At 43.9% G+C, this 24,790-nt stretch overlaps 1 protein-coding gene across 2 annotated transcripts in view; it reads left to right on the top strand.

Moving 5' to 3' along the window:
• ARHGAP25 (Rho GTPase activating protein 25) overlaps positions 1-24,790 on the top strand; it is a 92,512-nt gene that overhangs the window by 32,490 nt on the left and 35,232 nt on the right. For both annotated transcript variants that reach the window (XM_054545991.2, NM_001132531.1), the window contains 3 exon segments: positions 7,981-8,180; positions 14,950-15,037; positions 20,597-20,713. In XM_054545991.2, the coding sequence (XP_054401966.1) occupies positions 7,981-8,180; positions 14,950-15,037; positions 20,597-20,713 (405 nt within the window).

The raw sequence follows: 24,790 nt of genomic DNA, 5'->3' as shown, positions 1-24,790 counted from the left end.
TCAAAAGAATGATGGGTGCTTTTCAATGGGGGGGGGGGGGGGGGCGTTTGCTTTGAAGACAGAAAGTGAGCCTGAAGTTTCTGAAGTCAAATATCCTAATTTCCTTCTGGGTGGAAACTGAGGGCCGTTGTCCCTCAGTCCGATAACAGGATAGGTGGGGGGTCTGCATGTAGGTGTGTGTGAATGTGGTAGGGGCGTTGCATGTGTGTATGTGTGCGGGGTGTGGGCAGGGACGTATGAATCTGTTTATCATTTTCAGGTGGTAGCGATGCCAGGTCTGCTGTTTCAGAGAGCTCCCCAGTCGGCTCCCTCCTCAGCTGTGGTGTGGGCCTGACTGCGGGCCCACGGTAGCTTAGCTCACTCTCTCTCCCTCCCATGCCTTGGCCACGTGGGGCCTTGCTCAGAATCCCTAGGTCTCTCCACATGAGCTTGGGTAGCAGCTGGTAAGACGTGGCAGGATTGCCTAATATGTCCGTTTTCTTGTTGGGGTGTCAGCACAGCCTCAGTGGTGGGCTTGAGGTTTCAGTACCATTTCTCTGTCACTGTGTTTTCGAGGCCTGCTGAGCCTTGCAGAGCATACACTGGCGGAAATAGCACAAAATTGTTTGTGCACAATCTAGAGGCAAAATGGGTGGGGCTGAGGCAGCTGCTTCACATGATAGGTTAGGAGTAGTGGCTTTGTTCCCAGCTCAGTGAAGGGTGGTATGGTCTTTCCTGTCCACTTCACTCTGGGTTCTTTAACCCTGTGAATTACTAGACATGGATTCCATCTCCAATGTGGATGCCTGTCTTCACCACAGGAATACATGCTCCTTTCTGGGCTGTGGCTTAGATATGGATATTGGGCTTTGAAATCATATTTCTAGTTGTTAACTGGAGCAGATCATTTCACCTCTGTGAGCTTTGGTTCCTGGTCTGAAAAATGAGGGTGACAGTATGGTACTTACATAAAGAGCATGAGCATTAAATGACACAGCTGTATAAAGTGCTTGCACTGTGGCTGGCTCGTGGTAAGTACTCAATACATAAGTAACTATTGATATTCATTATTGTTAGATCAGGGATTATATCTTCCATCGGCCACTCTGCTCAAGTGGATACAGTGAACATATCCAGAAATCCTGCCAATAGGTAAATTGGCCAATATTTCTTGCAAATACAAAATGCCTGCATGGTGGCTCATATTTCATTCTAAAACATTTATTTTATTAATTCAGCAAATATTTATCAAGATGCCTCAATTGCCAGATGCTTTTCTAGGAAGTGTGGAGCTTTACTAAAAATCCCAAGGAAAACAGCACCCTTTTCTGTTTTGCATCTCAGTTTATCCCCATAGCCTCAAGTTAGAAATGCTTCCCTCTGTGCTGGTTTCCTCTATGCCATCTTTTCTTTGGTTACTGAATGTCTGTGCAAATAACTTTTCTGGTCTGAGATTTTCATGTCACTCAAATCTTCTGGCTTTCACTTGCACCCCTTTTCTCCTCCTAATCTCTTTCTTATTTCATAAGCCTTACTTATCAAAACCAAAACTCTTGGGAAAGTTGAAGCTCTCAGTCCACACTCACACTTTATCATGTCCAGACCTGGACTCACCTGCCTGTTCAAACTGGCCTTGTTCTCTGATTTCCTTCCTTGCTTCCATGAATGGGTCTCCCAGATCCATCACGGCTGTGTCTGGCTGATCTCATATCCTCAGGACCCGAAATGGTTCTAGTGCATGTCAAGTCCTCAATCTTGAATGAATGAATGAATGAATGGGGAAGGCTACCTTACCTGAGCCACTCAAACCCCAAACCTCACAAAAATCTTTGTCTCCTGCTCCTCCTTGTTCAGCAGGTGGCTGAGTCCTCTCGATATTAGCCTCTCATATTGTTTCCTCGTCCATCCTAATCCAGGCTTCTGGCTTTGCACTTGGGATGTTGTGCAATGTCCAGCCAATCTCCCTCTATTCCATCTCTCTCCCTCTTTTCATCCCTCCCCTCCATAATATTCTCTTTCTTTTCTCTCACTTAGAATAAAATTGAGTCCATACTATAATAATAATGTTAATAATAATAGCTTTCATTTAATGTCTATGTTTTAAGAAGTAGGCACTGGCTGGGACCTGTCCACTTATCCTTACTAATCCCTATGGATTTATCACCTCATAAGATACATGTTATTATCACAGCTTTACAGAGGAGGAAACTGGCCCTCAGAGATAGAATACGGCTTACCGAAGGCTGCGTATGTAGAAGCCTGTGCACTTCTGCTACTTTCTCCTTCCTTCTCTCTGTTAGGCACTGTGTTAGGTGCAGGATACAAGGATGAGCAAGGCCAAACATCAAGGCAGTACCCCTGTCTTCTTAGAGTGCAAGTGGAGAGGGAATACAGGAAAAGAAAAAAGTACCAAGCAAGGTGATAAAGGCTACGATACACATGTGTCTCCACTGACAAGGGTCCAGAGCCAGGGAGCAACTAAGTCTGGCAGGGCCAGGAAGGCTTCTCACACGAAGCGGGGCCTGAAGGGATTCTTGAAGGATAAGTAAGAGTTTTCCAAGAGGTCAAATTGGATGTAGGTGGGGGAGGGTGGGGAGGACATTCCAGCAGAAAGAATAGCATACTGTGCTGGATAAAGAGCAGGATGGGTATGGAGAAAGAGCAGGAAATGCAGCAGAAAAAGCCACAAAGGACTCCAACTCCATGGTAGTTTAGCCTTCATCTTTTAAGAGGGAGGTGTAGGGGGTCATCAGAGGCTTTTAGGCAGGAAAGTAACATGATCAGAATTCTGTCTTAGAAGGCTCACGTCATAAGCAATGCTGTCAGTGATGAATATAAGGAACAGGCAGCCTTCTGTGTTGATTGGTTGGCTGGAAGAACGTCACTCAGGTACATCAGAGAGACCAGCGGAGGTAAAGCAGGTTTGGGCGTATGTGTCAGTGTTAGCCAGAGGAATGGTAGAGGTGAGAAGGGGAAAGGTGGTAAGTTTGATGAGGTGGTAAGCATGATGAGCTTGACATTCTCATGGAGGTGTGTTAGGAAGCTGGATGGATGGGTCTACAGCTCAGAAAAAAGGGCTGGGGGAAGCCATGCAAATTCTACTCCCTTTTCAAATCCACTTAAACATGGTTCCCAAACTAATGCACGGCTCATATCAACATACTGGGAAAATACCTGAAATTGTTTCCCCAGCTCTGAAAGAACTATTCACGCCTCACCCACACATTTACATCCAAAGTAGAATCTAGACTAAGTGAGAAATGAGAGCAGATTATTTTGAGGGTTCAGCGGCAGAAGATGAAGAAAGGAAGTGATAACGTTTCTCAGCTGACTTCTCTGTTCATACTTCCTTCTTTAATTTTCTTTTGCCCCATCTTGGGGCAAAAAGCAGCTAACTTCTACAGCAGAAACAACATCCCTAGGCATGTGGCACTTCTTCTATTTCTCTTCTTTCCTTTCCAGTACTCTCTCACAGCTGCAGACTAAAATTCAGCACCAACAGTCCAGTCATACAACTATATTTTATCATGGGCCTCTCTTGCTCAGGAATATGAAATAGCTCCCTACTACCTCTCTAATCAAGTTGAATGCCTCACTCTGTCATCTAAAGCATCTTCTTCTCTGGGCCCTCCAGCTTGATTTCTCTATTTGATAAAATGCTGCCTCACCTTTATGGCCCATTTCCACCCCACGCTTTGTAATGATAGCACTCAGGTTCTGGGAAGTGCTGACCAGCAGAACTTTCTGTGATAGTGGAAATGTTCTCTATCTGTTGTCTGGTACTGTAGCCATGAAACACACAGGCTTACTGAGTACTTAAAACATGGCTAGTAGGACGGAGGAACTCAATTTTAACTTAATGTAACCTATTTAATTCATTTGAATGTACGCAGCCACTTATGGTTAGTGGCTACTGTACTAGACAATGCAGTGCTAGGGGCTTGCTCATCCTCTCTCTACTAGAATAAGGTGAGGTTTCTAACCTTATTGAGGCCCTCATTTCTCACTTGCCCCAGGGTGTTCTGTAAACACTGAGCAACTGCCTTCCCACCTTTCCCCGCCCTGGTCTGCCTGCAGCCCCCTCTCCAACGCTCAGCCTGGTTCAGACCTCCTTCCTGAAGGGCTGGGAACGTGCACTCAGGGTACAATGACTGGCTCACAAGTGAAGCTTATCATGGTTATTATTTTCATTATGAGATACAGCTCCATTAATAGTAACAGATCTCTTTGTTTACTTTATCCGGAACAAGTCACACCCACAAAGAAGAGAGATTGTTCAAAGAACCTAACAAGGAAAGTTAATCAAAACCAAGACAAACTCAAGGCCCCCAGACTTTCTTCTCTGCTATTTTAATCATCTCATGCTAGGCCTGGCTGGTGAGCAACACTGTGGGCTAAGGAGGGAGATGGCTCTGCACTTGGGATGGAAAGTGCTCCTGCTTAATCCCTAGCTCATCTGAGACCCCAGCTGTCTCCCTACCCTCAGGGTTTGGGCCTAATTCCAGCAGTGTGGAACTTTGTACTGAGCTATCCCCACTCTCTAACTTGTAATGGGTGGTCCAGTGCCCATAGTTACACCAACTATGGTGGGATGTTAACAGGCACTAAAGAAACACTGGTTGGATGTAGAGTGAGTGGTATCATTTATGGATATAAAACATGGCCAGGCAGAGCCTTGTTCATATGTAAGCAGACAAGCTGGTTGCCTTTCTGCTACAAGGGCATCAAAGGTCCCCTTGGCCAGGTCTGGGAACATAAGATCCTCGCACTTACTCCTGCCTTTGCCAGGTCATTCTGCAATGCACACGTGCTCCTAGGAGGGTATTTTGTTTGTTTGTTTGTTTTTCTTATAGTTGTTTTTGCCAAAACAAAGCATGAAAAATTTCACAGAACTGTGAACAAAATACCAGCAACTAATTTCTTCTATGCTGAGTGAATTCTTTCCAATCCGTAGTATCTTTTTCTCTTCTGCTAACCCCTTCCCACTTCTTCAATGCTGTTGGAGATCTTCAGTTTCCCCTAACCCCCACTGTGGTCCTAATAATGTCTGTGGTCCTCTGGGGGTGGCCCAAGGGGCCTGAGTCCTTCTAGCCACCATGTGGCACTTCACCCCACTCCTGAGTTGGCTCCATCTGATGGCATCACCCCAGAAGCCAAGTAAAGGTTCCTCATATGCCACTGCTAGAAGGGGGTCCTCCCTATCATGTCTGATGTTGCTACAGTTGAATGGTCACAAAAGCCACACTGGGGTGGACTTCACTGAGGCTACTGATGTGGGGGAGAATGCCTCTGCATCTGCTGGAATGCCTCACTCTTCGATTTTCTCCAAAAGTTTTGTGTGTAAACTATCTTTTTCATTTTTGCCTACTCTCTGCCCTCTTTCTAGGACGGGTAAGAGTCCTTGCAAGGTACAGTCTCTGACTTACAGAGATACAGAACTGTATACAGTCCTTCAAATTCCCTCCTCCCCATTGTATTCTGCCAAAATCTTTCTGTAGTTCCTTTGGGATCATTTCCACAGCCTTAGAGCAAGTGATCAGCCCACATTGGCTGCTCTTTAATTACAGATAGAAGGCCTTGAAGATAGCAAGTAACTGAGGAGCAAGATCTCAGATAAAGTTCTTAACTGGGCTGCTAAGACACACTGATAAAAAGCAAATCTTTTGTAAGCAAGCTACCAAATTTTCATCAAAATATCAAATTACCTTTTCTACATCTGAGTATAAGCACTCTTATGATGATGTCTGTCCAATGGGAAGCTGAATCAAATATGTCTTGCAACGTGGGATACAACCTAGTATGACCTCACCAGGTCCCTGGTGGGAGGTAAGAAGTGACTGCCAGATGGAACCATATATAAGGGTATATTATGGGAACTCAGACCCCTTGTGAGGGTCAAGAGAGCCCAGTTACAGTGGAGTCCTCTTCAGACAGCAATATTGGACCTAAGGGTGAAATGTAGAAATAGGGTGATAACTCCAGATACAATTGGAGATAGCTACAGAAAGACTCTGTAATGCCATATAAAACTCTGGTGTTTGAAAGTATGCCATGACTATAAATAAAAATTGAGAATCACAGGTGTAGAAGGAGATAGAAATAACAGGATGAGAAAGAATGAAATTCTGTCCTTTGCAGCAACACGGATGGAGCTGGAGGCTATTTATCCTAACTAACTCAGAAACAGAAAATCAAATATCCCATGTTCTTATTTATAAGTAGGAGCTAAACAATAGGTATACATGGACATAAATATGGGAATAATAGGCACTGAGGACTCCAAAAGTGGGGAAGGCAGGAGGGAGGTGAGGATTGAAAAATTACCTGTTGGTTACAATGTTCAATATTTGGGTGATGGGTACACTAGAAACCCAATCCCCACCATTATGCAATGGACTCATGTAACAAACCAGCACGTGTACCCCCTGAATATATTTTTCAAAATCAATGAGGAGATGTTGGCAATTTAATGCATTAAAGATAGGAAAGAAGAAAGAGAGGAATCTTGATGATGGAATGACATTTTGAAGTGAAGAGGGAAGCTGAAGAAGCTCTCAGTGATGACCCCCATCCTTTTAGTAGGAAGTAAAGTCATCTGTTGATAAAAACAGTAAGAGTAACATATACTTACCTTTGACCAGGGACTGTGCTAAGTGGTTTGCATATGTTTGTTTAATCTCTGCAACAATTCCATAAAGAAGGAAGTATTATTATCCTAATTTAGCAAGTGAGGAAGCCGAGGCTCAGAGAAGCATAATTTATCCACCGTCAAAAAGTCAGGAAAGGTAGAACTAGTCTCCAATCAGATGAAATGAAATGGGTTGAGAGTAGAGTTGATAGCTTAGTTTAGCTGTGTCGTGAGTGGTCCAGGGATGGACAAAAGCTGAAAAAGGGGTTTGGAAGATGGAGCCTTCCTCCAGCAACACTTGGCAGAAGGAGAGGGGTGCAGACACTGGGTATTAGCAAGTGTGGAGGGCAGTACAGGCCAAGGAGACAAGGGCATCATTGAACTGACTGGGAAATAAGGAAGATGGGGCTCAGAAGGAAGTGTTGAATGGGGACCAGGGTGATAGATGGAGCGCTGCGGAGGGAAGGAAAGGAGAGCGTGGTCCTGGGTGGGGGTTACCATGGAGACAAGATGTGGAGGTACAGGCTGGACTTAATCGAATGACAGGCAGAACTCCTGTGTGAAAACAAAAGCCAAATATACCATGCAGCAGGTTCAAGGGGCTCTGGCTTCAAATCCTGCTTCTGAGTTCTATTGGCAGTGACAACCTAACTGTAAAGGTCATAGGAAGGCAGCAGCAGTGAGCGCCTTGTACAGCATAAAGGGCTGGGATACTCTCCGTGGGCAGGGGACAGAATGGCACTGGGCAGGAGAATTCAGAAGGTGCCAACTCCCTGCAGGCTGGCCCTGTGGCCGGGGGCTGGGGTTTGAGTGGGGTCCGCTGGAGGGGGCCTGCATTCCACAGCGAGGTTGGAGCTAACAGCTTCTGTCTTGTGGCCCCTCCTCTAGCCGGCCGCTGTGGAAGAGTGCCCAGGCAGCTTCCGGCGGCCTCTGCAGCTGCGTGGGACTCACCCCGAGCCTTCAGAGTGAGGCATTATTTTCTCCTCTCTCTTGTCAGATACTGACTCCCACGCAGGAAAAAGGAAGCACCTTTTGTCAGATGCTGTGGCCACTTCCTCTTCAGAAGGCTCCAGCCAACCTTTCGGTTTGCAGAATGACGGGGCCCGCCGCGGTGCCGGACTGCCTGTGCACGGGGCCACCGACTGCAGCCTGGGTTTTATTCTTGGCCTGGCCCTGACCGGGAGCTGGCCCCTCGGCTGCTTCTCTGGCTCGGGGGGGGACTTTCTCTGGCTCAGATCCAGACCCCTGAACTGGACCTGGTTGTCGTCCCCCCGCTTCTCAGCCCCCTCTGGGGTTCCTCTCTCCTCTCCGCCCACTCTTTGCTCACTGCCCCATGTCCCTCGGTCAGTCGGCCTGTCTGTTCCTCTCTATAGCTCGGTCAAGGAGTGTGATGACTGGCGAGCAGATGGCTGCCTTCCATCCATCGTCCACCCCCAACCCGCTGGAGAGGCCCATCAAGATGGGCTGGCTGAAGAAGCAGAGGTCCATCGTGAAGAACTGGCAGCAGAGGTACTTTGTGCTGAGGGCTCAGCAGCTCTGCTACTACAAGGACGAAGAGGACACGAAGCCCCAGGTACCAGCCAGGCTGTTTGTCCCGTTCATAAGGCATGGAGGAGGCGGGCCTGGAGCCCACTGGGATTGCACTTAAACTCACAGGGGCCTTCTCAATAGGACCAGACACACCCATTGGAAAGGAAATTGCTTTTCCCTTTACACCATTTTCTAGATACATAAACTGAGTTGCAAAGATGACAGAGTGGTCCTCCAGGAAGCACCAGGATGGGCACTGTGGAGTTTCCTACACATGGCTCTAAGTCAAGACTGGCAACAGGGCGGTGATGGTAGTGACACTCAGTCAAGGGCTCAGAGAGAGTGGATTTGGGTTCAGGAAAAACGATTTTGGGACTCATTGATTTGTTTGTTCAGTAAGTATTTATTGAGCGTTTATTATATGCCAGACACCATTCTAGGTACTTGAAATAAACTATGAGCAAAACAGATAAAAATCTCTTCCATATGCAGCTTAGAATGTGGAGGAAAAGACACATAAACATAACAAATAAGAAAAGTATGTAGTTTGTTAGAGAAAAGATTAGTTCTATGAGGAAAAAATAGGATGAGCTAGCAGATGTCAAGAGTTAAGGGAAGATGTAATTTTAAAAAGGACGGTCAAATGACCTCATGAAGAGGGTGACACTGGGGCCAAGACTAAAGAGGAGAGGGAATAAGCTGGGTAGATCTCTGGGGAAAGAGTGTTCCAGGCAGAGAAGGGAGCATGTCTGGCCTGGTTGCGGAATGGCAAGGAGGGCACTGTGGTGGGAGCAGAACCAGCAGGTAGGAATCAGAGGGGATGAGGTCTGAGAAGCAAGAGGGTAGTCAGGGGTCAGGGGCACAGACTGCTGGGGCACTGCAGGCCACTGTAAGGACCTGAGCATTCACACTGAGGGCCACAGGGAGGCATTGCAGAGCTCTGAGCAGAGAGTGACAGTTTTTGTTTAAATTGTAAAAAGACAGCTGTGGCTACTGTGCTCAAAAATAGAGCCGGGGAGACGCAAGTAATCTAGGTAAGGGGTTATGATGTTTAGGGGCTCAGTAGGAGTTGTGGGCTGGAGGAGGATGGTCAGCTTCTGGATATACTTTGAAAGTAGAGCAAACAGGATTTCCTGATGCAGTGGATAAGGCTGTGAGAATGGGCTTTAATCCTAAATCTTGGGCCTAGGTCTCTTCGGCCAACCTCATTGCTCTTTTGGCCATTGTGGTGTGAGAGAATAAAAGAGGATGCTCTGAACAATTACCCCAGGACCTCAGGTGCAAACTGGATGTCTCAGGGCATCCAGCACAGCTGGTCACCCACCTAGAACTCATGTGTGTGGAGATGGAAGTATGGGCTTGGCCAGAAGGAGCTTATTTGGGATGACAGACTCTAGGACCTTCTGGAGCCAGAACAAAATCCCGAGAAAGGCGAGGACAAGAAGTGTGTAGATACTGGGGGTGGATGGGACCAAAATTAAAAGGTCATTTTGGAAGAGGACCGTTTTCTTTAAGGGCAGGCTTGAGGATCCATTACACATCAGCAGGACTTGGTTAACCAGTTCCTCCACTTAGGGGCTCTGAACTCTGGAGTGTCTGTCACTGCAGAAGCCAGGGAAGGATCACAGGGACCCCACCACAGATGGGGCTCTTGCCTGGTGTTCTGTGCATGGTAACCAGCCTTCCTTCTCTTTATAAACACCCCAGACCTTATTAAAGCCAAGCAATTCCAGGCTAAGATGGCGGTTGATATGTTAAGATGATGGAGGAAGTCCTCCTATCTGCAGAGTGTAAGGGAGACGGCAGTAAGGCTTTGGCCATCCCAAATCAAGGAAAGGGGCAGCTGAGTGTGTTTCCATGAAGTGTAGAGGGTGAGAGATACTTTATATAAAGGGATGTGTTCTTTTCCTGGCTCCACCACTGTTTGGCCCTGTAATTATTTAATTTTTCTGGACCCCTCTTTATTCTTTTATAAAATCAGACAATACCACCTGGCCTGTATTTGTCACAGGATCAAATTATATAAAGCAGGTATAAAAAACTTTTTGTAAAAACATAAACTAATGTCAAAGGGTAAAATAAATATCTGAAGGTTCTTGCTTCTCCTCTTTACTTCTGGGAGGAAGAAACCCAAAGCCTTCTCAGGACTAAATTAGCCTGAGATAATTAGGTAACACTTCTAGGATGACAAGGATAATTTATTTTGAGGAAATCTATTGATACAATACATCGGATCAATAGGTCAAGTAAGCAAAACCACACAACCCTTCAATAGATGGCTGAAAAATGCATTGATAAAATCCAACACTCATTTCAGATATGAAAAATAGAAAAAACCTTTAGGAATAAAATAATAATTTCTTAGAAAGAATAGTGTATTTTACCACATGTTGATATGTATCATTTGATTATAAAAGCTTTAAAAATTATTCACAATCCCATCAGTAAGAAATAGCCACCTGTATCCCCTCCACTTTCAGCCTTCCCTATACTTATGTATTTAGGAACTCATCTATCGTAAATGCAAAATTAGTATAATAAATATTATTTAATGAAAAAATTAACAATATATCATGAATTTTGCCCCAACACTAAATATGATTCTACAATGTAATTCTTAATTATGTCAAAACAATCTATTATATGAATGTTCTATAATTTATTTAATAATTTTCCACTGTTAGGAATTTGGGCTGATGTTTATACTATTATCACAAACAATAATTAAGTAGATTCCCCACAGCATTGTTTATATTAGTGATATGACAACAATGCCCAGTGGTAGGGGCTAACTTATATTAGGCTACATTTATATGTCTATACAATAAAATACAATTCAGACATTGATGCTCCTAATTAATACTTTTTGAAATGGAAAAATGTCCATAACATTACTGTCTTTAAAAAGCAGTTTACAACAGAAGATGATGTATATACTAATCCCATTCTTGAAAAAAAAAAGCATGAATCTGTATTTATAGAAAAAGGCCTAGAAAGACATACACAGAAGTATTAACCGTGGTTATCTCTGAATACTGGGGTTAACACATACAATTTTTAATGTTTCTTTAAAAATATTTTTATAATTAAAGTGTAATCATTGTAAATTTAAAAAGAATGCACACAAACTTTCTATCCCCCAAGATACCAAAAAACAGAAACATCACAATAATCTTGGAGACATCAGGCCTAAGGGCCCTCACATACACTGATGATGTGTGTGTTGGTTGGTACAACCTTTCTAGAAAGTCATTTGGCCAGATTTACTAAACACCACAAAATTGTCATACCCTTAGACACAGTAATTCTGGGTCTACTAAGTTCCAAAAGAAATAATAAGAATATTCAATGCTATTTATAATGAGAAACATTGGACCTAGCATCCGACAAAGGAGAATGTAAACAAATTTTGGAACCGTGTATGATAGACCTTCCTGTATGTGCTTTTGGAGAATCCTGTGGCCCTATAGAAGGCAGTCTGTGCATTTTTTCTTTGAGTTCTCAGAAAGATCCTGTCCAGTTTTAACAGTATAAGGCTGTGTAAGTCCATGAACTAGCTTTATATAAACCATTCTAGAAAGTTGTTTGTCAGGGAAATTGTTTCAAACAGAATCTCAGCTTATCGCCCTCAAGTTTCTGTTACAATGATGGTCTCAGACAATCCTAGTCGTAGGGTAGACCCGTGGTCCCATTGTCTCATCTGCCTGTTTTCTGAGGCATCGTCACAAGTGGTTGTCTACCAGCAGTGTGCTGGTAAATAGTTAACAACCGGCCCTCTGATGGGAGAGTTGATTGAAGTGCAACATTTGCTAATTTCTGTGCAGCAGATACTCCCATCATGACTGATGCAAGCTACCAACATGATACCACTGAACTCAGAGTTGAGAAGAGACATGCAATAGCACCACATTATATAGGATTTCCACCACACAGAATAGATGGAAATAACAACAACAGCAGAAATGATAGCAAAATAAAGAATCAGAAAGTTGTAAAATTTAAGTATCTTCATCTTTTTAATAGAAAATATTTCATTGTAAGCTTATAGAATTTAAATTTTAGTAATAGCTGTATTTAACTGGCTTAAAATTTAACAGTTAAGTTCTCATGAGCCAATATAAGCATTTTGAAAAATGCTTTAACAAGGAGTTGGGCTAAAATGTACTTGTAGATGAACTACAAATTGGATTTAAAAGTTATAGCTAGAGAATTCTGGGTATTCTGGCACCTCACTGCCACAGCTGTCTCCATTGCTTTACTGCGGAAGGACTTGTGGCCTCCTGCATAAACCTTTCTGTCCTTCCATCTTTTATACAGAGTCCACCCCAGTCAACTTGCTAAGTACATGAAAGTGGCTCTGGGCAACTTGGGCCCTTCCCTTCCTGGAACAATTCTTCCTTCCCCATCAGTGTCCCCACCCTCACCCCTACTGGTGTCTCTTCCTCTTACCTGCTTTCTTCTTGCCATTTATGAAGTTCAAGGCTCTCATGCTGAGTGCGAGGAAAGCGCCTGCAATTAGTCATTTACACCTTGGTGTGAACATGTTTAACTCTGATTGTTACTTCCCTCAGCAAGTGGGACTTGTAAGTAAAGCCTTATTTGTAATTCTGGAATCACACTGACTGAGGCTGGAATCGTAGATTTCTTATTATCTAGCTTTTGTGATCCTGGGTCAGCTAATTAACTTCCTTGAGCTTTACTTCTTCCTTTCTCCAATGGGGAAGAATAACAGTCTTTCCCTCCTGGACTTCTTACGAAGATTAGATGTGCTGATATATTCAGGGCAATTAGCATAGACTCAGACACCTAGGGACTGCTCAATAAATGGCATGTATATTTTTAGTATTTTATTGTTACGATTTCTGATGAAATGATTTTGGGTATCAAAAGACAGTTTGGAGAGGTACTTAGGGGAGGCAGACACCTCTGTGTTTGCCCTTTCCTTCTCTCCTTACCAGACAGTGCTCCATCCTGTCTAAAAGCAACAAGGCCTTTTATTCTGATGCCATAACTCATCCAAAGTAGCTCAGCAGCACAACCTCAGGGTCATTTTTTCTGAAGGCATGGATGTGATTTATTAAAGATGGTGAGGACTGTGTAGGTGGAGGTTATTTTTAAATAATAAAATTAGAGGAATGTAGAGGAATTGCAGAATTCCACTTTCTAGACCGATTTTCTTTTTCTTCTCCTCCTTCCCCTTCCCCCTTCTCCCCTTCCTTATCTTTCATCCTCGTTCTCCTCCTCCATTTGTTCTTTCTCCTCTTCCTTCTCCTGCCCTTTCTGTTCCTTCCCCTCCTCCTCCTCTTCCTTCTTGTCTTGTTTTCTCTCAGTCTTAGACATTTTTATTTCTAGATCCTCAAGAAACATTTATTCTCTTAGGCTCCTCAGTGGATCTTACCTCTGAGATTTCCTTAAGACTCTTTTGCCTTTATAGTGTTCTCTGCCACCAATCGTCTCCATCTTTGTTTTGAAACAAAGACACGTGTGTTTACTCAACTCAGAATCAGGCCTGCTACCTTCAACAGCCAGCGAGGTGTAAATTATGAATAACTAGATCCAGTCACAGTAACTATGTCACTTTGTGCAGTCACTTAGACATTCAAAGTGTCAGTTTCCTCATCTGCAAAGTGGCAGTGATAAATCTTGCTGTGCTCTGGATATGGAGCTGTTGTGGGGGTCTAATTAATTATCTCAAGTGGGCCAGGCACGGTCACTCATGCCTGTAATCCCAGCACTTTGGGAGGCTGAGGTGGGTGGATCATGAGGTCAGGAGATCGAGACCATCCTGGCTAACACTGTGAAACCCCATCTCCACTAAAAAAAGTACAAAAAATTAGCCAGACGCAGTGGTGGGCACCTGTAGTACCAGATACTCAAGAGGCTGAGACAGGAGAATTGCTTGAACCGAGGAGGCAGAGGTTGCAATGAGCTGAGATCACAGCCTGGGCAACAGAGTGAGACTCCGTCTCAAAAAAAAAAAAAAAGAATTATCCAAGTGAAATGCACTGTAAGTGATAAAGCACCATGCACACACATGGTGGAAGTGGCTTGTTTTTCTGATAATATATCTGTGTATAAGAGGTCACAAATCCTACTAAACCCTCAGTCCCCTTTCATAGATCTGGGCTTGGTGGTGGGACCATTTCCCACCACCTCAGCTTTGATGGTGAAGAGCACTGGCTTTGGACTGACTTCTGAGATGAACTACTATTCTGGCACTTACTAGCTCTATGACTTTGGGTAGATTACAGAAGCTTTCTGATCTCTTTTCTTCACCTATAAAATTTACATAATGATACTTTGCTTGGAGGACTGCTGGAAGGACTACATGAATAATACATTCAAGGTGGCTAGTGAAGGTGCGGGCACCTTCTACTCAATACCCCATCCCCTCCAATGGTCACCTGAGTGGTTCAGTCCTCCCTGAACCCCTCTGGCAGCTTGGCAGGTAGTATGGTCTCCCCAGCCTCAGCATTGGCTTCACAAAGACCAAGTGTCTCATTTGGCCACCAAGTTGGGTCCTTGGAAAAGTGGGAAGAGGCAAGTGTTGGTGATGGCACCCTCTTAGCTCATTCTTATCTCAGAAACTTGTCTTTCTCTAGGCACCTGGTTTGCTCTGGAATAGCTGCCCTTTGATTTGCCCAAGGTCTGAGTAGCAGAAGGGGCCCCATTAAAACTGGGAGGCTAGCTTCCCATGTCCCTATCCTCCTACTCCCCTCCTCATCCCATCATTATCCTATCTGTTCTCCAACTCAATTTTAGTTTATATTAAATTGCTGCTTATCCTTAAGGCCTGACTTTTCATCTTTCAGGGCTGCATGTATCTACCAGGATGTACAATCAAGGAGATCGCCACAAACCCAGAAGAAGCTGGGAAGTTTGTCTTTGAAATCATTCCAGGTAGGCCACAACAGGTAGGACAGAGGTGCAGTGCAGAAGTAAAATTCCCATTTTACTTCTGGATCCTAGAAGTCAAAGCTATATTCGGAGAGTAATTCAACTAACTAACCAACCAGCCTATTGAGAGCCCACAGTGGTTCTGTATACAGTTAATGAAGCTATTGTAGTTTATTAACTAGTAGCAAGTGCTTGAATAATGCCCATGAAATAAATAGGTGAGCATTTTGTTCAACTCTGTAAGCATTTCATGAGCGTGTGCTAGGAGCCAGGTACTGTACAAAGCTCTGAGCCACTGACATGAAAAGTGCACCTTCTCTACTCACTAAAATGAACGCAGTGTAGAAGGTGAGTAGGTCATCAAATTTAACAGTTAAAATATAAATGGAACCATGTGAAATTGCCATTTCGGTGGGTCAAAAATTATAAAAATTCAGCAGCCTCAGATGGTTCCACCCATTGCATCTCACCCATTGCACATGATTGGCACATTGGAGGGTGCCTCTTTCAAATCAAGAGTTTCCTTCCTTGAATGCATTTGGAACAAGGGGAGTTTGGGTCATGCTCCTGGATCTGCCACACTGAGATGCTTCTACTCTTCTCCCTGTCTCTTGCTCCTATGCTAGCCCTAGCCCTGCCAGGGGCTCCAGGACTAGAGGCTAATCTGGCTGTGTAGCCTTGCTGCTACTACTGTACTGACCACAGCGGGGGAGGCCACGTGGCCCCTGGGTGCCTCTTTTCTTCACCCCCTCCTTCCCACTCACACAAGGTGACTGTGTGCAATAGAAAGTTGATGGAGAAGGCAGCGTAGCATAGAGGTTAGAAGTGTCCAGTCTGGAGCTAGCCTGCCCTGACCCTGGCACTTACTATTTGTGTAAGAGGTTACTTAATTTCTCCCTGCCTTTTGATTTTTTGTCTATAAAATGGGGACAATAATGATAATAGTAAAGATTAAATAAGGAAATCAATATGAAGCATTTGATACAGTGAATGTCATATCAGTGTTTGATATTTGGGAATAATCTAGAGATAATTATAATGCAGAAAAAAAATCCTAAACTTGGCTATGACTGTTTGTAGAATACAAATAAAAAAATTTTTAAGTTCCTAGATGCTTGCTTGTTTTTTTTTTTTGTTGTTTGTTTGTTTGTTTGTTTTTTGAGTTGGGACAGAGTCTTGCTCCGTTGCCCAAGCTGGAGTGCAGTGGCGTGATCTGTGCTCACTGCAGCCTCTGCTCCCCAGTTCAAGCAATTCTCCCTGCCTCAGCCTCCTGAGTAGCTGGAACTAGAGGTGTGTGCCACCATGCCCAGCTGATTTTTGTATTTTTATTAGAGACAGGGTTTCACATGTTGGCCAGGCTGCTCTCGAACTTCTGACCTCAGGCGATCCACCTGCCTCAGCCTCCTGAAGTGCTGGGATTACAGATGTGAGCCATCATTCCCAGCCTCCCTTGCTTTTTAATCTGAAGGTCTAACTTCCTCTCTTTCTCTTCAGAGGAAAAGCAGGAAAGCCTGCTTTTTCAGTCTCTCCTCACTAGAAATATCTCTCTCCCTTTCCACAAAGGTTATTCTGTTCTTAGGATGCTTCTCCCAGTGCAATTCATGGGACACAACTATCCATGGTAACATGTGTGTCCTAAAGCCTGGGTTTTCAATCTAGAGTAACCCTACTGAGAGATCCAGCTGAAGATTCACTGTGGGCTTTGCACCAAAAATACCTACTCTTCAACATTGCTATACCAGTGCAGGAGGAAGGTTTGTTCTCTCATTATCACTTATGTTTGCAACAGTCTCCTGGCCTGCTAGAGGAATTCACAAACAGATCCTTTCTCTCTCTCTCTCTCTCTTTCTCTTTCTCTCTCTCTCTCTCTCTCTCTCTCACACACACACACACACACACACACACACACACACCCCACATCTCATAAGGACAAATAATACTACAGTAACAATAAGATAGGAAACCATTTTCATAAAGATACCATCATCTTCCAAGGTTCCACCCAACCCTAAAGTGAGACATCCTTCATGTTATAACATAGAGAATTTTTAGTTCCTCTTTTTATCATCCTCTTTTGCAAGATGATTCTCCGGAGCTAATGCTGGTGTAAGAAATGGGCTCCTAGATAGGATCCTCTCTCTGTGATCACCGGTTTTAGTTGCACAAACACCACATAGAAACTTTTAATTGTAGTCATACTAGTTTTTTTTTTTAATTGGGGGCAGGCAACAATTTAAGGTAGGCTTCCCTCTCCCTACTGATCTCCCATAGAATAACTATCTGTTCTTCTATTCTCCTCCTACCCCAGGGAATCACCAGGAATAAGGGGTTGTTCCTTCTGTTGCATATGTTATCTCATTTAGTTCTCATACCACTTTATGATCTGTTGTCACTCATTTATACAACAAATTCATTGAGCACCTCCTATGAACCAAGTACCATTGCAGGACTGGGAATGTGGCAAAGAACAAAGCAGTCTGCATGCACCTTACATGGGAAGAGACTAGCAGCAAACCAAATATATGGGCAAATTATGTAGTTTTTCTGATAGGACAACAATTATGGGGAAAATTAAACCAAAGAGAGAGAAGATGCTGGCTGAGGTGGCTGATTGGTTATTGTGAACAGAGCCGGCAGAGTTTGTCATTGAGAAGGTGACCTTTGGGCACAGATCTGAAGGCAATGAGGGAGTCAGCTAAGAGCACAGCTGGAGGAAGAGCATTCCAGGCAGTGGAAATTGCCAGTACAAAGTCTCTGAGCCTATTTCATATGTTCAAGGAAGGTCAAGGAGGCCAGTGTGGTTAGAGTGAAGTGATGGCAGGAGACAAGAATAGGACATTTTCTCAGGGGTGGGCACAGATTTCATAGGCACTTGCAGGCAATGTGAGAACTTTAGCTTTTCTGCTAGAAGGATGGGGAGCCACTGGAAAGTTTTGAGCAGAGGTGTGACATGACATAACTCATGTTTTAAAATTCTTTTGAATTGAAAACAAAAGTAAGTAGTGGGGGCAAGGGCAGAACAAGGAGATCAGTGAGGAGGCTTTTGCAAGAATCCAAGTCAGAGATAGCAATGATGAAGGGGCTGTGAAGTAAGCAATTTCTGATCACATTTTGAAGGTAGGGAGGGCTTCATTTGCTAATGAATTGGATGTGGGAAAAAGAAATCAACGTTGACTCCAAAGTTTTGGCCTAAACAATGGAAAAGATGGATTTGCTGAGATTTGTGCATGTAGCAAGTTTTTTTCGGGGGTTTGGAGGTAAGGGCATCAGTTTTGGACATGTTAAATAATATCTCCATTGTACTGGTAAGGAAACTATTGCTCAAGATAATTTAGCTACTGCAGTGATAGAGGTAAGAACAAGATATTAAGGGATTATAGAATAAGGACTCCCCACTCAACTTGGAGTAGGGGGAAGAAAGGTCCCTAGAAAAGGTAACATTTGAGTTGGGTTTTAAAGAATGGGTAGGAGTTCTTTAGGCAGATTAAGAAAAGAAGAGAGGTCCATTTCCAACAAGAGAAACAGCCCAAAGGGTAACACATGTTGAACAGGCTATGTTTAAGTCAGACAAATTATGTACCTGAGGTCAGAGGTGCTGTTTGTGAGCTTTGTATTAATGTCAGGCAATTCCTGTTAATGAAAGTCTGTTCTGGCACCCCAATTATGCCCAAATATTTACTTTTTTTAGGACAACAGAAACCTTTCAAACCCCCTTTGGTTCTTGTCTCTTGGACCTATCTTAATATCATCAGGCTTCACATTATTTCACCCGTTGGGTCAACCTGATTTTCAATCATCCTGTCATCAGGTCATCAACTCTCCTAACCAGAAGAGTTAGCCCATGGAAGTCCTCTTCATTCAGGAACATCTTGAGACCTGGGTGTTTCCCAGTGGGGTTGCTCATGACAGAACAAAAAGACCTCTCAGGAGTCAGGGTAAACTGAGAAGACATGTTTTAACAACATAGTAGACTGGAGTTGAGGCATGGTGGAGACGGAGCGGGGAAAGACACCAGATAAATTTTGTCCAAGGTCAAATTTAGGAGCAATATGGGCCAGTGGAATCTTTCATGGGAGTAAGGAGACTGACAGACTTGCCCTGCATTTGGCAGCAACTCACTGGATACTGATGAACTGGTGCTTTTGTATCCCTGGGATTCAGTTCTACTATCTATAAAATGGAAATAATACTAACTCCTTATTCTATTTCAAAGGGATATTGCAATATCCTTTGGGGGTCTTTTCGTTCCTAGAGGGTCTTTTCGTTCTGCCCTGAGTATTTTTAACTTACCATTTTACTTCTGAAAACATCCAGTTCTCAGGATACTCTCAATGCCCAGGGCGTTAATGGTCAGAAAAGCTGATGACCTAATGACAAGATGGAGTCAGAATCAGGTTATCCCAAAGGGTTAAAGAAGGTGAGGCTCGGTGATATTAAGATAGGTCCAAGAGACCAGAAGCAAAGGGGATTTGAAAGTCTTTTCCTGCCCTGCAGGGAAATACAGGTTTAGGCACAACTACTCAGCTAGCACAAGCTCTCTGAGGGAGATGGCCTGCCATTGTGAGAAGAATGGATTGCTGCTTACGAAGGCACTTTGAAATTTAATATCCCATAATTGAAAGGGATCACTATTGTTTTCTTGTCCCCACTAAGAACTTTTTATTTTAACCAACTAAAGAAAATACCAACTTTGAGGAATTCCATTTGCAAGCAGGTCCACAGATGAAGTTAGAGTTCAAGTCTCAGATCTGATACTAACTAACTGCATGGTCTAAGACCTGTGTTTGATACTCTCCTTTTCTCTCTCTTGCTTCTTTCTCCCTATTTTTCACTTTCCCACATTCTTTCTCTTCGTCTCCTTCTCCCTGCTCTCTGTTCCCTCCAATTTCTCCTACCTTTTTGGTCCATTTGAGAACACCAACTGAGGAAGCACTACACCTATCTATAATCTTAGGTTTGAAGTGAAAATGGTAAAGAAAGTTCTAACAAATTTCATGTATCCATTAACTGAGTATTGAGAACCTACATTTGAAAGGTGTTGTGTGGTCAGGAGAGCAGAAATATGATCACCAAGCACCAATTTTGTGAAAAAAGCACACATGTATTCACTGTCACTCCCACCTGAGGTTGTCATCTCCTACCCTACCCCCACAACTGAGCTCAGGGCTAGCTTAGGAAAGTATCCATGATTGGCGTGATGATCTAAAGTCTTCTGACTTTTATGGGCTGACCTTGTCTCATCTATGCTGAAACTGCACCACGAACTTCCTTTTCCTTTTGGTACGAAATGACTTCTGTCCTCTTAAATGAAAGCAGCTCTCAGCCCAAGCTATGCCAGTTGCAAATCATTGTGTTCAATGATTTGTCTGTTGAGTTAGAGCTTCAGTAAGAGTGCCCAGATATCCAGTTCCACTGAGGATAATTAGGCAATGCATTTGTGTTGTTTGGCTGGTAGTGCTTCATGGAACCAAGAAATCAATTTAGGTCTGGTTGCCTTCCCTTCCCCTTGCTCTCATGCTCTTATCAGTCTAAGACCTTCACAAGTGCTAATTCTTCCTCCAGCCTCATGGGACCAGAATCGCATGGGACAGGACTCCTATGTCCTCATGGCCAGCTCCCAGGCGGAGATGGAGGAGTGGGTTAAATTCCTCAGGAGAGTTGCTGGCACACCCTGTGGAGGTAAGGACCCCTGGGCAGATGCCTATGACATCTCAGAAAGTAGGAAGTAGCTCTAATGTGATAGCTCCTCGAGCAGTGCTCAAGGGAGACAACCAGAAAGCAGTTCTCTGCATGCCCATGGCCAAGTCCTCTGTCAAATGTGGAGGAAAAGTGGGCTCAGAGCTTCTAGCTTCCCACCCCCTGCGGCACCTGGGTCATCTTAAAGAGCCATCTCCAAATTAACTGGAGGGAAGGCAAGTCTTTTGCAGTGAGTTAATGTGTATGATATCTGGAAGTAGGGCTTTCTCCTCTCTGGGCCAAAGTACTCTCATCTGTAAAATGAATGGGTTGGATAAGCTGATGCCGGGTACCCAGCAGCACTGGCTCACGCAGCACCACGAGTCTGCCTGGTTCTGGGAACTGATGGCAACAGCTATGCTGAAAGCATAAGTTAGGCTGCATAAGTCAGCACATGAAAATAAAGCTGCTGTCCAAAAGAGGGATGATCAGACTGGGGAAGGTTCAGGAATTGTGTCTGGAGTCTTGCAGGTGGACAGTGAATTCAGCATTCAACACTTTTCTGGGTTTCACAACTCAAGAATTTGAGCTCTCTGGGAATCCTGGTGATGTTTCCACATTTGAGGAGGGTCCTGACTAAAGAAAACGGATGCAAAAACTATCTGAAATTAGCAAACACGTGAATCTAGTATGTTTCCCTCCTTTTATAAAAACATGGAAAAACTGACAGTTATGAGTTCTCAAGTTAGCATTTTCCTTCAACTTTTTAGGAGCACGCCTATTTGTGTCAACTCCAGATAACCTTAAATATATAATTATGTATTGACTGTGTGGCCTGTTATTTTGGAAATCATTTAGGGAGGCTTTCGTAGTTTGAATATTAAATATTTATTTCATTAGCCTACAGCTTCCTTCAGAAATTTCAAGAATATCACAATAATTTTGTGGAAAGTAAAGAAAAAATATTCCACCAGAGGCATTTTATGTTTTTCTTTCATCTACTGTTTACATCACACACTTTTTTCAGAATGGCTTAAGCATTTTCCCCAAGTTGCTATGGAATCTTTTTCTTTTTTTTTTTCCGAGACGGAGTCTTGGTCTGTCGCCCAGGATGGAGTGCAGTGGCATGATCTCGGCTCACTGCAAGCTCCGCCTCCCGGGTTTACGCCATTCTCCTGCCTCAGCCTCCTGAGTAGCTGGGACTACAGGCGCCCGTCACCACGCCTGGCTAATTTTTTTTTTTCTATTTTTTTTAGTAGAGACGGGGTTTCACCATGTTGGCCAGGATGGTCTCGATCTCCTGGCCTCGTGATCCACCCGCCTCGGCCTCCCAAAGTGCTGGGATTACAGGCGTGAGCCACCGTGCCTGGCCTGGAATCTTAATTGATACATTTCAGTGTTTATTTGGTTACAAATAGAAATCGTATCCAATGATGTTAAACAACCAAGAAAGATTTGCTGGTTAGATACATTAGCTTCTCAAAGCAACCAAGAGCAGGAACTGCCAAGAGGTTTTATAAGAGTCTGGGACCAAGAAAGGGGACATTAGCATTGATTTTACCCTGTCTGTTTCTCTGGGAGCACATGACCTGCAGGTACATAATTAGGCAACATGCTGGAAAATCTTAGCTGTGACCATCCTTGTTGCGCTGGATTATGAGATTGTGAGCCACCCTTTTCTGTTTTCTCCAGTCCAGTGTTTTAAGCTATCTGCATAGACAAGGGTAGTGGATGTTGCCTAATCATGCACCTGCTCTCTGAGTCAAAATGGTATCCGTGTACTTTCACTAGGTTCTGTGGCTACTGTAATGCTTGGCTGAGCCTTGCCATAGTGAACTGCTGTACTCTGTCATGATACACATGGGGATTTCACCCTCACCGCACCCCAAGACCACCACCCTGAGAAGCAAGTCAAGCATAAGTCCTGTAGGCGGTGGAAAGTCCAGAGAAGGGGAAATCAGAGTGCAACACCACTTATTTATTCAAAGAACAGTGTTGCCTCTGATACAGCATCTCAGATTATTATTATTATTATTATTATTATTATTATTATTATTGTTATTATTATTTTGAGATGGAGTCTCACTCTGTCTCCCAGACTGGAGTGCACTGGCGCGATCTCGGCTCACTGCAACCTCCGCCTCCAGGGTTTGAGCTATTTTCCTACCTCAGCCTTCTGAACAGCTGGGATTACAGGCATGTGCCACCACACCCAGCTAATTTTTGTGTATTTAGTAAAGACAGGGTTTCACCTTGTTTTAGCCAGGCTGGTCTCGAACTCCTGACCTTAGGTGATCCAACGCCTTGGCTTCCCAAAGTGCTAGGATTACAGGCATGAGCCACTGTGCCCGGCCATGTTTAAAGTTACTAACCAAAATCATAGATCCCAGAATGTGAGGGCATTTTTAAGACAGTATAGAGTCTCATTTGAGGCCACTGGAGAAATCAGAAATTTGTTCTTACTATTTGTAAGTTAGGGAATGTTGGCCTTAAAGGGACAAATGACGTGTCCCATGGGCCCAGCAGGTGAGGGGCAGGGCCAGGGCTCTTTTGCCACAGCACATTACCACTTGGAAAGAACCTCTAACATGGATTGACTAGATGGGAAAGACATGCCTCCCAAATATTGTGAAGTCACTGAGACACGTTGCTGCCACCTCTTTCTAGCCCTTTGTGAAACTTTCTTTTTCCAACCAGAGCCTGCCCCCTTCCCACCACCTTCACTACTACCACCCCAATGGAGATGGAATCCTTTCTTGTCAAATTACAGTACTAACATTGAAACTCATCTCCACACCTTCACCCCTGCCTTCTTACAGTCTGTTTTCAACGGAGCAGCCAGAGTGAGCCTGTTAAAGCTGTCTTATCAAGATTCTTCTCAGCTCAACATTCTCCGATAGCTTCCTTTCTCACTCAGAGTAAAAGTCAAGGCTTTATAATGATCTTACAGTGCACAGTCTGCCCGCCGCCTCCCCTCCCGCATTTCCCTTCTGACCTTGTTTTCTAGAACCCTCTCCCATGCTCATTTCACTCTAGCTTCACCAGCCTCCTCAAACATCCTACCCATGTTCCTGCCTTCAGGCCCTTGCACTTGCTGTTTCCTTCGCTGGGAATCCTCTTTCCCCAGGTAGCTGCATGGCTTGGTCCCTTACCGTCTTCAGGTCTTTGATCACCCACATCACCTCAGTAAGCCTTCCTCTATCATTCTGTTTAATGTTGAACCTCTTCCTTACCCCTCAGTTCTGCCTCACTTTGCTCTTTGGCACATCACCTCTTCTAACATGCTAAATATTTTACTCATTTGTTTTGTTCCTAGCTAGACTCCCCTCACTGGAATGAAAGCTTCAATCTACTTGGCAGGAATTGTTTTTTTCTTTTTTGTGCAGTACCATATCCTAGAATCTAAACAGTGCTCAATAAAGATTTATTAATCGAATAGGTGAAAGAATCATGTCATTTTCCCATAGCAGCACTATGTTCTGCTCCCTCAGTAGGCTCTTCTCTGTTAGATGATGATCAGCTTATCTGAGAGATTATTCAGTAAATGGGTTGTGTCCTCTATAATTATAATATCTTCCTCCAAATTTGTCAGTGGTGAGTCTCGGTGGAGCTCTTTATGGTGCAAAGACCCCCCTTGGAGAATCTGATGAAAGCTGTAGAAACTCTCCTCAGAAAAATACCTAGACACAAACAATTTTGCTTCCGACAGCAAAATATTTTCAGACACCTGTAGCCTGTCTATACACCCTAGGGAATGAATCTCAATTTTAAATTTTAGAAGTTACTCTGGTGACAATTGTGCAGAGCTGATGCCTCTTCTGGCTTGCCATCCCCTTTTTGGGCTCCTTTTCTCCCTTGACTGGAGAGATGGCCCACGTAGTCTTCACAGCATTCCCAACTTCTTCCTCAGGGCTCCTCCTGCCTGTAGCTGGCTCTGAGTGTTCCTCTCACTTTAGAGGGCAGCACATTGGTGTTTCAGCCTTTTTCTTATCAGTGGGCTAATTTCTTGCCACCCTTTCCTAAGGGCTTGTGACTTCTGACAACTCATTCTCAGCTTACTCCTGCCCATTTCCTCTAAAC

The sequence above is a fragment of the Pongo abelii genome, chromosome 12 (assembly GCF_028885655.2).
Source record: "Pongo abelii isolate AG06213 chromosome 12, NHGRI_mPonAbe1-v2.0_pri, whole genome shotgun sequence".
NCBI lineage: Eukaryota > Metazoa > Chordata > Mammalia > Primates > Hominidae > Pongo > Pongo abelii.
This window is presented reverse-complemented; position numbering and strand designations above follow the sequence as displayed.